This window comes from Salmo salar, chromosome ssa02, assembly GCF_905237065.1.
Source record: "Salmo salar chromosome ssa02, Ssal_v3.1, whole genome shotgun sequence".
Classification (NCBI taxonomy): Eukaryota; Metazoa; Chordata; class Actinopteri; order Salmoniformes; family Salmonidae; genus Salmo; species Salmo salar.
Genome location: NC_059443.1, coordinates 82,710,344 through 82,725,954, shown reverse-complemented (window position 1 = coordinate 82,725,954; position 15,611 = coordinate 82,710,344). Strand labels below are relative to the sequence as shown.

Genomic DNA, 15,611 nt, shown 5'->3' with positions numbered 1-15,611 from the left:
TCTAGTCTAGTCAGTGTGTGGGTAGAGTCTAGTCTAGTCAGTGTTTGGGTAGAGTCTAGTTTAGTGAGTGTGTGGGTAGAGTCTAGTCTAGTGAGTGTGTGGGTAGAGTCTAGTTGGTGTGTGGGTAGAGTCTAGTCTAGTCAGTCTATGGGTAGAGTCTAGTCAGTGTGTGGGTAGAGTCTAGTAAGTGTGTGGGTAGAGTATAGTCTAGTCAGTGTGTGTGTAGAGTCTAGTCTAGTCAGTGTGTGGGTAGAGTCTAGTCTACTCAGTGTGTGGGTAGAGTCTAGTCAGTGTGTGGGTAGAGTCTAGTCAGTGTGTGGGTAGAGTCTAGTCTAGTCAGTGTGTGGGTAGAGTCTAGTGAGTGTGTGGGTAGAGTCTAGTCAGTGTGTGGGTAGAGTCTAGTCAGTCTGTGGGTAGAGTCTAGTAAGTGTGTGGGTAGAGTCTAGTCAGTCTGTGGGTAGAGTCTAGTCAGTGTGTGGGTAGAGTCCAGTCAGTGTGTGGGTAGAGTCTAGTCAGTGTGTGGGTAGAGTCTTGTCTAGTCAGTGTGTGGGTAGTCTAGTAAGTGTGTGGGTAGAGTCTAGTCTAGTCTAGTCAGTGTGTGGGTAGAGTCTAGTCAGTGTGTGGGTAGTGTCTAGTCAGTGTGCGGGTAGAGTCCAGTCAGTGTGTGGGTAGAGTCCAGTCAGTGTGGGTAGAGTCTAGTCTAGTCAGTGTGTGGGTAGAGTCTAGTCAGTGTTTGGCTAGAGTCTAGTCTAGTCAGTGTGTGGGTAAAGTCTAGTCAGTGTGTGTGTAGAGTCTTGTCAGTGTGTGGGTAGAGTCTAGTGAGTGTGTGGGTAGAGTCTATTCAGTGTGGGGGTAGAGTATAGTCTAGTCAGTGTGTGGGTAGAGTCTAGTCTAGTCAGTGTGTGGGTAGAGTATAGTCTAGTCAGTGTGTCGGTAGAGTATAGTCTAGTCAGTGTGTGGGTAGAGTCTAGTCAGTGTGTGGGTAGAGTCTAGTCTAGTCAGTATGTGGGTAGAGTCTAGTCCCAATTTGTAAGTCGCTCTGGATAAGAGCGTCTGCTAAATGACTTAAATGTAAATGTAAATGTAGTCTAGTCAGTGTGTGGGTAGAGTCTAGTCAGTGTGTGGGTAGAGTCTAGTCAGTGTGTGGGTAGAGTCCAGTCAGTGTGTGGGTAGAGTCTAGTCATTGTGTGGGTAGAGTCTAGTCAGTGTGTGGGTAGAGTCTAGTCTAGTCAGTGTGTGGGTAGAGTCTAGCCAGTGTGTGGGTAGAGTCTAGTCAGTGTGTGGGTAGAGTCTAGTCAGTGTGTGGGTAGAGTCTAGTCAGTCTGTGGGTAGAGTCTAGTCAGTGTGTGGGTAGAGTCCAGTCAGTGTGTGGGTAGAGTCCAGTCAGTGTGTGGGTAGAGTCTAGTCTAGTCAGTGTGTGGGTAGAGTCTTGTCTAGTCAGTGTGTGGGTAGAGTCTAGTCAGTGTGTGGGTAGTCTAGTCTAGTCAGTGTGTGGGTAGAGTCTAGTCAGTGTGTGGGTAGAGCATACTCTAGTCAGTGTGTGGGTAGAGTCTAGTCTAGTCCGTGTGTGGGTAGAGTCTAGTCAGTTTGTGGGTAGAGCATAGTCTAGTCAGTGTGTGGGTAGAGTCTAGTCAGTGTGTGGGTAGAGTCTAGTGAGTGTGTGGATAGAGTCTAGTCTAGTCAGTGTGTGGGTAGAGTCTAGTCTAGTCAGTCTATGGGTAGAGTCTAGTCAGTGTGTGGGTAGAGTCTAGTAAGTGTGTGGGTAGAGTATAGTCTAGTCAGTGTGTGTGTAGAGTCTAGTCTAGTCAGTGTGTGGGTAGAGTCTAGTCTACTCAGTGTGTGGGTAGAGTCTAGTCAGTGTGTGGGTAGAGTCTAGTCAGTGTGTGGGTAGAGTCTAGTCTAGTCAGTGTGTGAGTAGAGTCTAGTCAGTGTGTGGGTAGAGTCTAGTCAGTCTGTGGGTAGAGTCTAGTAAGTGTGTGGGTAGAGTCTAGTCAGTCTGTGGGTAGAGTCTAGTCAGTCTGTGGGTAGAGTCTAGTCAGTGTGTGGGTAGAGTCCAGTCAGTGTGTGGGTAGAGTCTAGTCTAGTCAGTGTGTGGGTAGAGTCTTGTCTAGTCAGTGTGTGGGTAGTCTAGTAAGTGTGTGGGTAGAGTCTAGTCTAGTCTAGTCAGTGTGTGGGTAGAGTCTAGTCAGTGTGTGGGTAGTGTCTAGTCAGTGTGCGGGTAGAGTCCAGTCAGTGTGTGGGTAGAGTCCAGTCAGTGTGGGTAGAGTCTAGTCTAGTCAGTGTGTGGGTAGAGTCTAGTCAGTGTTTGGCTAGAGTCTAGTCTAGTCAGTGTGTGGGTAAAGTCTAGTCAGTGTGTGTGTAGAGTCTTGTCAGTGTGTGGGTAGAGTCTAGTGAGTGTGTGGGTAGAGTCTATTCAGTGTGGGGGTAGAGTATAGTCTAGTCAGTGTGTGGGTAGAGTCTAGTCTAGTCAGTGTGTGGGTAGAGTATAGTCTAGTCAGTGTGTCGGTAGAGTATAGTCTAGTCAGTGTGTGGGTAGAGTCTAGTCAGTGTGTGGGTAGAGTCCAGTCAGTGTGTGGGTAGAGTCCAGTCAGTGTGTGGGTAGAGTCTAGTCTAGTCAGTGTGTGGGTAGAGTCTTGTCTAGTCAGTGTGTGGGTAGAGTCTAGTCAGTGTGTGGGTAGTCTAGTCTAGTCAGTGTGTGGGTAGAGTCTAGTCAGTGTGTGGGTAGAGCATACTCTAGTCAGTGTGTGGGTAGAGTCTAGTCAGTGTGTGGGTAGAGTCTAGTCTAGTCAGTGTGTGGGTAGAGTCTAGTCAGTGTGTGGGTAGAGCATAGTCTAGTCAGTGTGTGGGTAGAGCATTGTCTAGTCAGTGTGTGGGTAGAGTCTAGTCAGTGTGTGGGTAGAGTCCAGTCAGTGTGTGGGTAGAGTCTAGTCAGTGTGTGGGTAGAGTCCAGTCAGTGTGTGGGTAGAGTCCAGTCAGTGTGTAGGTAGAGTCTAGTCTAGTCAGTGTATGGGTAAAGTCTAGTCAGTGTGTGTGTAGAGTCTTGTCAGTGTGTGGGTAGAATCCAGTCAGTGTTTGGGTTGAGTCTAGTCAGTGTGTTGGTTGAGTCTAGTCTAGTCATTGTGTGGGTAGAGTCTAGTCAGTGTGTGGGTAGAGTCTAGTCTAGTCAGTGTGTGGCTAGAGTCTAGTCTATTCAGTGTGTGGGGAGAGTCTGGTCCATGTGTGGGTAGAGTATAGTCAGTGTGTGGGTAGAGTCTTGCCAGTGTGTGGGTAGAGTCTAGTCAGTGTGTGGGTAGAGTCTAGTCAGTGTGTGGGTAGAGTCTAGCCAGGGTGTGGGTAGAGTCTAGTCAGTGTGTGGGTAGAGTCTAGTCTAGTAAGTGTGTGGGTAGAGTCTAGTGAGTGTGTGGGTAGAGTCTAGTCTAGTAAGTGTGTGGGTAGAGTCTAGTCTAGTAAGTGTGTGGGTAGAGTCTAGTGAGTGTGTGGGTAGAGTCTAGTCAGTGTGTGGGTAGAGTCTAGTCTAGTCAGTCTGTGGGTAGAGTCTAGTGAGTGAGTGGGTAGAGTCTAGTCTAGAGAGTGTGTTGGTTGAGTCCAGTCAGTGTGTGGGTAGAGTCTAGTCAGTGTGTGGGTAGAGTCTAGTCAGTGTGTGGGTAGAGTCTAGTGAGTGTGTGGGTAGAGTCTAGTCTAGTGAGTGTGTCGTAAGAGTCCAGTGAGTGTGTGGGTAGAGTCTAGTGAGTATGTGGCTATAGTCTAGTCTTGTGAGTGTGTGTTTAGAGTCTAGTGAGTGTTTGGGTAGAGTCTAGCGAGTGAGTGTGTGGGTAGAAGCTAGTGAGTGTGTGGGTAGAGTCACTGCAAGAGAATCAATGCAATAAAATAAGGTAAAAAATGTAGAAAAAAGGGGGTCAATGTAGATAGTCCGGGTGGCCATTTGATTAACCGTTCAGCAGTCTTATGGGTTGGGGGGGTAGAAGCTGTTCAGAAGCATTTTGGTCCCAGACTTGGTGCTCCAGTACCGCTTGCCGTACGGTAACAGAGAGAACGGTCTATGACTTGGCGTAGCTGGAGTCTTCGACAATTTTGAGGGCCTTTCTTGGACACCGCCTGGAGGTCCTGGATGGGAGTTCAGCCCCAGTGATTAATTCTCTGTAGCAATTTTGTGGTTGGATGCTGAGCAGTTGCCGTACCAGGCGGTGATGCAGCCAGTCAAGATGCTCTCAATGGTGCAGATGTAGAACTTTTTGAGGATCTGATGGACCCATGCCAAGTCTTTTCAGCCTCCTGGGGGGGAATAGGTGTTGTCGTGCCATCTTCATGACTGTGTTGGTGTGTTTGGACCATGATGTGGGTAGAGTCCAGTGAGTGTGTGGGTAGAGTCCAGTGAGTGTGTGGACACCGAGGAACTTGAAGCTCTCGACCCTCTCCACTACAGCCCTGTCGATGTGAATAGGGGCGTGTTCGACTCTCCGTTTCCTGTAGTCCATGATCAACTCCTTTGTCTTGCCCACATTGAGGGAGAGGCCGTTGTCCTTGCACCACACTGCCAGGTCTCTGAGAGGTTGAAAATGTCTGAGTATGCCTCTGGTAATCCGGTTCTGCGGCATTGTGAATGTTAACCTGTTTTAAAGGTTTTACTCCAGGGTTTCCCAAACTCAGTCCTTGGGTCCCCAAGGGGTGCACGTTTTGTTTTTGCCCTAGCACTCCACAGTTGATTCAAATAATCAACTAATCATCAAGCTTTAATAATTTGAATCAGCTGTGTAGTGTTAAGGGCAAAAACCAAAACGTGCACCCCTTGTGATCCAGAGGACCAAGTTTTGGAAATGCTGTCTTACTCACATCGGCTACGGAGAGTGTGATCATACAGTCGTCCGGAACAGCTGGTGCTCTAACTTATGGTTTAGTGTTGCTTGCCTCGAAGCAAGCATAGAAGGCATTTATCTCGTCTGGTAGGCAATCGTCTCTGGGCAGCTCTCGTCTGGGTTTCCTTTTGTAATGCCTGATACATTCAACAGCAGGAGTTGGTTAGCTAACTTGCCCAAAAATATATATACACTATTTACCAAAGGTATGTGGACACCTGCTCGTCGAACAACTCATTCCAAAATCATGTGCATTAATATGGAGTTGATCCCCCCTTTGCTGCTATAACAGCCTCCACTGGAAAGGCTTTCCACTAGATGTTAGAGCATTGCTTCAGGGACTTGCTTCCATTCAGCCAAAAGAGCATTAGGGAGGTCTGGCACGGATGTTGGGCGATTAGGCCTGGCTCGCAGTCGTCGTTCCAATTCATCCCAAAGGTGTTTGATGGGGTTGAGGTCAGGGCTCTGTGAAGGTCAGTCAAGTTCTTCCACACCGATCTCAAAAAAACAATTTCTGTATGGACCTCGCTTTGTGCACGGGGGAATTGTCATGCTGAAAAAAAAGGGCCTTCCCCAAACTGTTGCCACGAAGTTGGAAAAACAACCCATGAAAATGATTCCTCCTCCACCAAACTTTACAGTTGGCACTATGTATTTGGGCAGGTAGTGTTCTCCTGGCATCCGCCAAACCCAGATTCGTCCGTCAGAATGCCAGATGGTGAAGTGTGATTCATCACTCCAGAGTCCAATGGCTACATGCTTTACCTCACTGCAGCTGACGCTTGGCATTGCACATCTTACAGTGAGTGCATTCAGATAGTACATTTTACATTTTAGTCATTTAGCAGACGCTCTTATCCAGAACGACTTACAGTAGTGAATGCATACATTTCATACATTTTTTTCCGTACTGGCCCCCCTGGGAATCGAACCCACAACCCTGGCGTTGCAAATGCCATGCTCTACCAACTGAGCCACACAGTCCCCTTGATTTCTTCCACATTTTGTTACGTTACAGCCTTATTCCAAAATTGATTAAATTGTTTTTTCCCCTCATCAATCTAGACACAATACCCCATAATGACAAAGCAAAAACTGTTTTATAGAGATGAAAATGTATTACAAATAAAAAACTTAAATATTACATTTACATTATCACCAGTCTGGAGAGTTGTGGCCACTTGGAGACACCAGGTAGACCTCTCACATATCCATATCCAACCCTACCCCTAAACCAGGTTCATATCCTGTAACCAACCCTACCACTAAACCAGGTTCATATCCATATCCTACCCCTAAACCAGGTTCAAATCCATATCCAACCCTACCACTAAACCAGGTTCATATCCTGTAACCAACCCTACCCCTAAACCAGGTTCATATCCTGTAACCAACCCTACCACTAAACCAGGTTCATATCCTGTAACCAACCCTACCCCTAAACCAGGTTCAAATCCATATCCAACCCTACCACTAAACCAGGTTCATATCCTGTAACCAACCCTACCCCTAAACCAGGTTCATGTCCTGTATCCAACCCTACCCCTAAACCAGGTTCATATCCTGTATCCAATCCTACCCCTAAACCAGGTTCATATCCTGTTCCCAACCCTACCACTAAACCAGGTTCATATCCTGTTCCCAACACTACCACTAAACCAGGTTCATATCCTGTATCCCTCAATCCAACCCCATCTTTATTGTCTTCTTTACATCTTTTAAACCAAATAAAGTTTGTTTTAATTTAGTCAAGGTCCCTTGTCCAACCCCAAACCTGATCTGGAAACAGAGAAGAGCGACAGAAGAGGGAACGAAGCCCTGAGCTGTCCCTACAAGACCTTAACCAGAAACAGAGAAGAGGGAACAAATTTCTTTGTCTCTCTCAGAAAAATGTATTATTAAAAATACATTTGAGTTATATATAAAAGTAAACACACAGTGATTTATTAAACAAAGTTACAATTTAAAAATACATTTAAAAGACAGCATGGGGTTTTAAAGACACATTTCCACATGCAAATAATAAAGCATATACATCACAAGCAAATACTGTAGCACTTGATTAACGGACACACACACAGAGAGACAGAGTAAAAAAAAAACTATTTAATCACAGTTTGTACACTGAATCTACATAAAAACAGACATACTCCATATTCAATTAATGTCTTGGGATTAAAAAAAAGCCCCAAAAATTGATTTCTGAGTAGACTTTCTCCAATCGGATTGCATATGGCAATAAGGGCATAAACAAAACCACTAAGCACCAACTTTCAGTCAAAATTTTGACAAATGTGGGAGCACTGTGTGTCAACTCATAAATTGTAAGTTTATGTGAAATATCTCTCTTCACACTTGGAGCAATGGTAAGAAATCTCCCCTGTGTGTTTTACCTCATGGTCTTTCCCTAACTGGGTAAATATCGTTCCACACTGGAAGCATTGGTAAGGTTTCTCGCCGGTGTGGCTTCTTTCATGTAATTTAATTTGCCTTAACCAGGTACATGTCATTCCACAGTGGGAGCAGTTCAAAAAGGCTTCTCCCTAGTGTGTATTCTCTCATGCTGCTTCAGCTTCCCTAACTTCTTAAAACTCCTTTCACAATGAGAACACTGGAAACGCTTCTTTACAGAGTGTGTTAGCTCATGTTTTTTCCAGTTACTTGAGTCAGTGAAATTCTTTCCACACTGGGAGCAATGGTAAGGCTTTTCTCCCGTGTGCGTCCTCTTATGCTTTGTCAGGGCCCGTGATAGGATAAAACTCTTACCACAGTGGGAGCAGTGATACGGCTTTTCCCCTGTGTGTATTCTCTTATGTACTTTCAGGTTATATAACCGGTTAAAGGTTTTTCCACATTGAGCACATTTGTGAGGCTTATCTCCTGTGTGCATTCTCTCATGTGCCTTCAGGTTCCATAACTGGGTAAAACTCTTTCCACACTGGGAGCAGTGGTGATAAGGCTTCTCTCCCGTGTGTGTTCTCTCATGCGCTTTCAGTTGCCTTGACCAGCTAAAACTCTCTTCACAATGGAAACAGTGGTAAGGCTTTTTCCCAGTGTGTACCCTTTCATGATCTTTCAGGTTACTTAACCGCTTAAATGTATTGCCACATTGAGAGCATTTGTGAGGCTTATCTCCTGTGTGTATTCTCTCATGTGATTTCAGGGAACTTAACTGTGAACACCTCTTTCCACACTGGGAGCATTGGTAAGGCTTCTCTCCTGTGTGTATTCTATTATGTAATTTTAGGGTCCCTAACTGGGTAAACTGCTTTCCACACTGGGAGCATTGGTAGGGCTTCTCTCCTGTGTGTATTCTATTGTGTATTTTCAAGCTCCCTAACTTGGTAAAATTCTTTTCACACTGGGAGCAGTGGTGTCGTCTTGCTGGTTTGGACGTCTCTGGCTCTGGTTCCTCTGATTCTGGACTCTCTCCTGCCAAAGACAAACAAAGTACACTGCTCAAAAAAATAAATGGGAACACTTAAACAACACAATGTAACTCCAAGTCAATCACACTTCTGTGAAATCAAACTGTCCACTTAGGAAGCAACACTGATTGACAATACATTTCACATGCTGTTGTGCAAATGGAATAGACAACAGGTGGAAATTATAGGCAATTAGCAAGACACCCCCAATAAAGGAGTGGTTCTGCAGGTGGGGACCACAGACCACTTCTCAGTTCCTATGCTTCCTGGCTGATGTTTTGGTCAATTTTGAATGCTGGCGGTGCTTTCACTCTAGTGGTAGCATGAGACAGAGTCTACAACCCACACAAGTGGCTCAGGTAGTGCAGCTCATCCAGGATGGCACATCAATGCGAGCTGTGGCAAGAAGGTTTGCTGTGTCTGTCAGCGTAGTGTCCAGAGCATGGAGGCGCTACCAGGAGACAGGCCAGTACATCAGGAGACGTGGAGGAGGCCGTAGGAGGGCAACAACCCAGCAGCAGGACCGCTACCTCCGCCTTTGTGCAAGGAGGAGCAGGAGAAGCACTGCCAGAGCCCTGCAAAATGACCTCCAGAAGGCCACAAATGTGCATGTGTCTGCTCAAACGGTCAGAAACAGACTCCATGAGGGTGGTATGAGGGCCCGACGTCCACAGGTGGGGGTTGTGCTTACAGCCCAACCCCGTGCAGGACATTTGGCATTTGCCAGAGAACATCAAGATTGGCAAATTCGCCACTGGCGCCCTGTGCTCTTCACAGATGAAAGCAGGTTCACACTGAGCACGTGACAGACGTGACAGAGTCTGGAGACGCCGTGGAGAACGTTCTGCAGCCTGCAACATCCTCCAGCATGACCGGTTTGGCGGTGGGTCAGTCATGGTGTGGGGTGGGGTGGCATTTCTTTGGGAGGCCGCACAGCCCTCCATGTGCTCGCCAGAGGTAGCCTGACTGCCATTAGGTACCGAGATGAGATCCTCAGACCCCTTGTGAGACCATATGCTGGTGCGGTTGGCCCTGGGTTCCTCCTAATGCAAGACCATGCTAGATCTCATGTGGCTGGAGTGTGTCAGCAGTTCCTGCAAGAGGAAGGCATTGATGCTATGGACTGGCCCGCCCGTTCCCCAGACCTGAATCCAATTGAGCACATCTGGGACATCATGTCTCGCTCCATCCACCAATGCCACGTTGCACCACAGACTGTCCAGGAGTTGGCGGGTGTTCAGGTCTAGGAGATCCCTCAGGAGACCATCCGCCACCTCATCAGGAGCATGCCCAGGGGTTGTAGGGAGGTCATACAGGCACGTGGAGGCCACACACACACTACTGAGCCTCATTTTGACTTGTTTTAAGGACATTACATCAAAGTTGGATCAGCCTGTAGTGTGGTTTTCCACTTTAATTTTGAGTGTGACTCCAAATCCAGACCTCCATGGGTTGATAAATTCGATTTCCATTGATTATTTGTGTGATTTTGTTGTCAGCACATTCAACTATGTAAAGAAAAAAGTATTTAATAAGATTATTTATTTCATTCAGATCTAGGATGTGTTGTTGAAGTGTTCCCTTTATTTTTTTGAGCAGTATATTTCATGTAACAGAGATTGATATCTTATTCACAAGAAACGAATGAAAACAGGCGGGAAATGGGGAGGGACAACGAGCGAAACTTGTCCAATAAGAAACGCTTGTTTTTGTTTTCCGATGCAAAACATTTTGCTACGTTTTTCACTAATGAATACGACCTTGAATGAAACCTCCACATGATAAAACTGTCTTCCTGTTTAAGGGGTTTAATACAAATCAGATCCCTCAACCTGAGGTCAAGTTAATCACTATGACAAAGTCAAGCTGTGCAACAGCTGGAAACCAAGTCAGGTCTAGAAAAGTCTGAAAAGTCTACTATAATAGGATACATTTGATCCATTGTTACGTTTTGTTGGTGACAAATGATTGGTTAAAGAGTATGGATGACAGGAAGTTAGTTGGTGCAGTGTTGCTAGATTTCAAAGCTGCTTTACTTACTAAATAAATTGTGTAATTTGTTTTTTTGTTGGTAATTCTTTGGGGGGGGAATCCTGGCTTTCCTTGGCATCCATGAATACACGCCACTGGCTGGGGGACTTGTTGACCCGGGATCATTGATAGCCAGCAAACCCTGGACGATAACCCCAATCATGACCATTAGGACAGTTCAGATGGGGGGACTGTTCCAATTCTCATTTGGTAGGACACTTTCATTCAACATGTGCCATCCCTGGACTGCAGGGAACATCTAAATGTTGTCAGTCATCTTTTGCACTCCCATAATAAAAAAATATGTAGTGAACTCAACTCTTGAAGAAATAATGTTCTCTAATGCAGTAATGTCTTTCTAGAGGCAGATGATCACCCTAGGAGGTTAAGACTTGGAGGAGACTTGTCTTAACAGGATGAAAGTCAGCCCTCTACATCTGCAGCAGACAGGAGGGAAGATTGTGTCACTAACCCGGGTCGGAGGTCAAAGACAAAGAGGCTGAGCGTTGCATGAGATACTGAGCCATGGAATTTCATGAGCACAAGCTAATGTATTTAAAATAAGATGTGAATCCCTCATGTTGAGTCTATGGAGGAGGACAGAAACATGAAGCAGCTGCAGTAGTAATGTTCTTCATGTTGAGTTGGCTATGAAGGAGGAGGAGAGGAACATGAAGCAGCTGCAGTACCAATGTTCTTCATGTTGAGTTGGCTATGAAGGAGGAGAGGATCATGAACATTGGTACTCCTGCTGCTTCTTCATGTTGAGTTGGCTATGAAGGAGGAGGAGAGGAACATGAAGCAGCTGCAGTACCAATGTTCCGATATTGGGCAGCCATGTTGTTTGAGGTCATTGTGAAGCCATGTTGCTTGAGGTCATTGTGAAGCATTGGGAAGCCATGTTGTTTGAGGTCATTGTGAAGCATTGGGAAGCCATGTTGTTTGAGGTCATTGTGAAGCACTGCTGTTGCAATTATGAAAATGCAGCATCTTTTTGGTTGAGCGTGCAATGTTTTTCTGAGACACCGGAAATTACTCTTCTATATGCCAAACGTGCACCACTACACCTTTGGTGCGGATATGAGCTTGGTTGTACCGTTGTTGCTCAGGTCCTATTGCATGACGATAAGGAGGTGAACAAGAAGTTGGTCCCTGCGTACTAGAGGTCGACCGATTTATCGGAATGGCCGATTAATTAGGGTTGATTTCAAGTTTTCATAACAAATCGGCAATCGGATTGTTGGGCCAACGATTTGCCGATACATTTTTTTAATATATATATATATATATATATATATATATATATTTTTTAAACACCTTTATTTAACTAGGCAAGTCAGATTAAGAACACATTCTTATTTTCAATGACGGCCTAGGAACGGGGGTTAACTGCCTTGTTCAGGGGGGATTCGGGGATTAGTTTTTGCAACCTTTCGGTTACTAGTCCAATGCTCTAACCACCTGCCTTACATTGCACTCCACGAGGAGCCTGCATGGCAGGCTGACTACCTGTTACGCGAGGGCAGCAAGAAGCCAAGGTAAGTTGCTAGCTAGCATTAAACTTATCTTAACATAATCACTAGTTAACTTCACATGGTTGATGATATTACTACTTCATCTAACGTGTCCTGCGTTGCATATAATCGATGCGGTGCCTGTTAATTTCTTATCGAATCATAGCCTACTTCGACAAAACGGGTGATGATTTTACAAGCGCATTTGCGAAAAAAAAGCACTGTCGTTGCACCAATGTACCTAACCATAAACATCAATGCCTTTCTTTAAAATCAATACACAAGTATATATTTTTAAACCTGCATATTTAGTTAATATTGCCTGTTAACATGAATTTGTGTCACCTCTTGCGTTCCGTGCAAGCAGTCAGGGTATATACAGCAGTTTGGGCCACCTGGCTCATTGTGCAATGTAACAGGAATATTTAGACTTAGGGATGCCACCGTTAGATAAAATACGGAAGCTTACGGGTTCCATAAAAGTATTTCACTGAAATAATAAACGTTTCGTTTTCGAAATGATAGTTTCCGGATTCGACCATATTAATGACCAAAAGCTCGTATTTCTGTGTGTTATTATATTATAACTAAGTCTATGATTTGATATTTGATAGAGCAGTCTGACTGAGCGATGGTAGGCAGCAGCAGGCTCGTAAGCATTCATTCAAACAGCACCTTCGTGCATTTTGTCAGCAGCTCTTCGCAATTCTTCAAGCATTGCGCTGTTTATTACTTCAAGCCTATCAACCCCCGAGATTAGGCTGGTGTAACCCATGTGAAATGGCTAGCTAGTTAGCGGGTGCGCGCTAATAGCGTTTCAAACGTCAGATGAAAAGTCAGATGAAAGCCTTGGCTCAAGTAAACAAATAAAAATCAGCTGCATATGGAAACGATCATGGAAATTGATTTCATCAAAATCATTCAGTGGGTTGTTGCGGTCTATAACCGGCCTTCTGTCTGGTCTTGGTGCTGCTCTGTGATCATCATTGTAATAGTTCAGGTAATCCATTTTCCGCGAATGCCAAGGTCAACCTGGGGGACCATTTTCCTCCAATGACAAGGTCAACCTGGGGGACCATTTTCCTCCAATGACAAGGTCAACCTGGGGGACCATTTTCCTCCAATGACAAGGTCAACCTGGGGGACCATTTTCCTCCAATGACAAGGTCAACCTGGGGGACCATTTTCCTCCAATGACAAGGTCAACCTGGGGGACCATTTTCCTCCAATGACAAGGTCAACCTGGGGGACCATTTTCCTCCAATGACAAGGTCAACCTGGGGGGCCAACATCCATTCATCTGAAGTTAAGCCCCGCCTCTGGCCAGGTTTAATTTAAACCTTCACCTAGATGAACTCTAATCGTCCTTCTGGAATTCAGACTTTTAAAATCTAGACTAGGGGCAAGTCAGAGACTATTTTTAAACCATGTCTGAGAAATACAATGAGTTAGCCGCGTTTAAAAGTGCAATTTAGCCAAGGATTAGGCTGTGTCTGCGAAATGACCCTTATATGCTGGAGTTCAGGCTTTATTTGAAAAGTTCAAGTAGGAAATTGCATGAATTTTGTCCATTACAGAGGAGGAGGCCAAGTCTTAAAAAAGGCTTTTCAGTCAATCATATTTCATGGCTTTTTGAAATATCTCACAGAGCTTGTTTCTCCACTCACAGCTGTCCCTCAGTGTTAGTTATAACATGAATAGCCATTTGGAAGGAAAGGGTTGGCTGCCAAACACGAAAAATATAATTTTTTAAAAGATTGTAATTTCCAATCTTACCGCAGAGAGGAAAATCAAACATTATGGATGTTACATGCTTTGTTCAGACGTTGAACTCATGTAGCCCACCTTTTCTCTCACAATGAGAACGAGTTGACAATTCCTTATATAAAAAGTTGTTTATGCACATTGCACATTTATAAAAACACAGACTAGACAGCTAGTATAACAGTCTGTGGATAAAACGCTGCTAGCGGTATGTGGTACCGCAATGCAGCGTGACAGAAATTGTGCAGTACGCCTCAGTCACACCTACTGAGTCATTGCTGTTTGGTACACCAGAAGCACATTCATTTCCAATGGAAACGCTGCGTTTACCTTGCAGCATTGAGTTGGAGAGGCTGGTGTTACTAGTAGTGTAGGTGTTACTAGTAGGGTGGGTGTTACTAGTAGGGTGGGTGTTACTAGTAGGGTGGGTGTTACTAGGATTTTACTAGTCGGGTAGGTTTTACAAGTAGGGTAGGTTTAACGAGTAGGGTAGGTGTTACTAGGGTTTTACTAGTAGGGTAGGTGTTACTAGGGTTTTACTAGTAGGGTAGGTGTTACTAGTAGGGTAGGTGTTACTAGTAGGGTAGGTTTTACTAGGGTGTTACTAGTAGGGTAGGTATTACTAGTAGGGTAGGTGTTACTAGTAGGGTGGGTGTTACTAGTGTTTTACTAGTAGGGTAGGTTTTCCTAGGGTTTTACTAGTAGGGTGGGTTTTACTAGTAGGGTGGGTGTTACTAGGGTTTTACTAGTAGGGTAGGTGTTACTAGTAGGGTAGGTTTAACGAGTAGGGTAGGTGTTACTAGGGTTTTACTAGTAGGGTAGGTGTTACTAGGGTTTTACTAGTAGGGTAGGTGTTACTAGTAGGGTAGGTGTTACTAGTAGGGTAGGTTTTACTAGGGTGTTACTAGTAGGGTAGGTATTACTAGTAGGGTAGGTGTTACTAGTAGGGTGGGTGTTACTAGTGTTTTACTAGTAGGGTAGGTTTTCCTAGGGTTTTACTAGTAGGGTGGGTTTTACTAGTAAGGTAGGTTTAACTAGGGTTTTACTAGTAGGGTGGGTGGTACTAGTAGGGTGGGTGTTACTAGTCGGGTGGGTGTTACTAGTCGGGTGGGTGTTACTAGTAGGGTGGGTGTTACCAGGGTTTTACTAGTACGGTGGGTGTTACTAGTCGGGTGGGTGTTACTAGGGTGTTACTAGTAGCGTGGGTGTTACTAGGGTGTTACTAGTAGCGTGGGTGTTACTAGGGTGTTACTAGTAGCGTGGGTGTTACTAGTAGGGTGGGTGTTACTAGTAGGGTGGGTGTTACTAGTAGGGTGGGTGTTACTAGTAGGGTGGGTGTTACTAGGGTTTTACTAGTAGGGTAGGTTTAACGAGTAGAGTAGGTGTTACTAGTAGGGTAGGTGTTACTAGGGTTTTACTAGTAGGGTAGGTTTTAATAGTAGGGTAGGTGTTACTAGTAGGGTGGGTGTTACTAGGGTTTTACTAGTAGAGTAGGTTTTACTAGTAGGGTGGGTGTTACTAGTAGGGTGGGTGTTACTAGTAGGGTGGGTGTTACCAGTAGGGTGGGTGTTACCAGGGTTTTACTAGTACGGTGGGTGTTACTAGTCGGGTGGGTGTTACTAGTCGGGTGGGTGTTACTAGGGTGTTACTAGTAGCGTGGGTGTTACTAGGGTGTTACTAGTAGCGTGGGTGTTACTAGGGTGTTACTAGTAGCGTGGGTGTTACTAGGGTGTTACTAGTAGCGTGGGTGTTACTAGTAGGGTGGGTGTTACTAGTAGGGTGGGTGTTACTAGTAGGGTGGGTGTTACTAGTAGGGTGGGTGTTACTAGTAGGGTGGGTGTTACTAGTAGGGTAGGTGTTACTAGTAGGGTAGGTAGTACTAGGGTTTTACTAGTAGGGTAGGTGTTACTAGGGTTTTACTAGTAGGGTAAATATTACTAGTAGGGTAGGTGTTACTAGTAGGGTAGGTATTACTAGTAGGGTGGGTGTTACTAGTAGGGTGGGTGTTACTAGTAGGGTGG

General features: G+C 45.2%; 1 protein-coding gene across 1 annotated transcript in view; it reads right to left on the bottom strand.

Moving 5' to 3' along the window:
- Positions 1 to 6,937: 6,937 nt before the first annotated feature.
- Positions 6,938 to 15,611, bottom strand: part of LOC106595264 (zinc finger protein 501-like) — a 45,536-nt gene continuing 36,862 nt past the window's right edge. Inside the window, exon 2 of the mRNA XM_045711045.1 lies at positions 6,938 to 8,285. Coding sequence (XP_045567001.1) covers positions 7,381 to 8,285 — 905 coding nt within the window. The 3' untranslated portion in view covers positions 6,938 to 7,380. The remainder of the gene's footprint in view (positions 8,286 to 15,611) is intronic.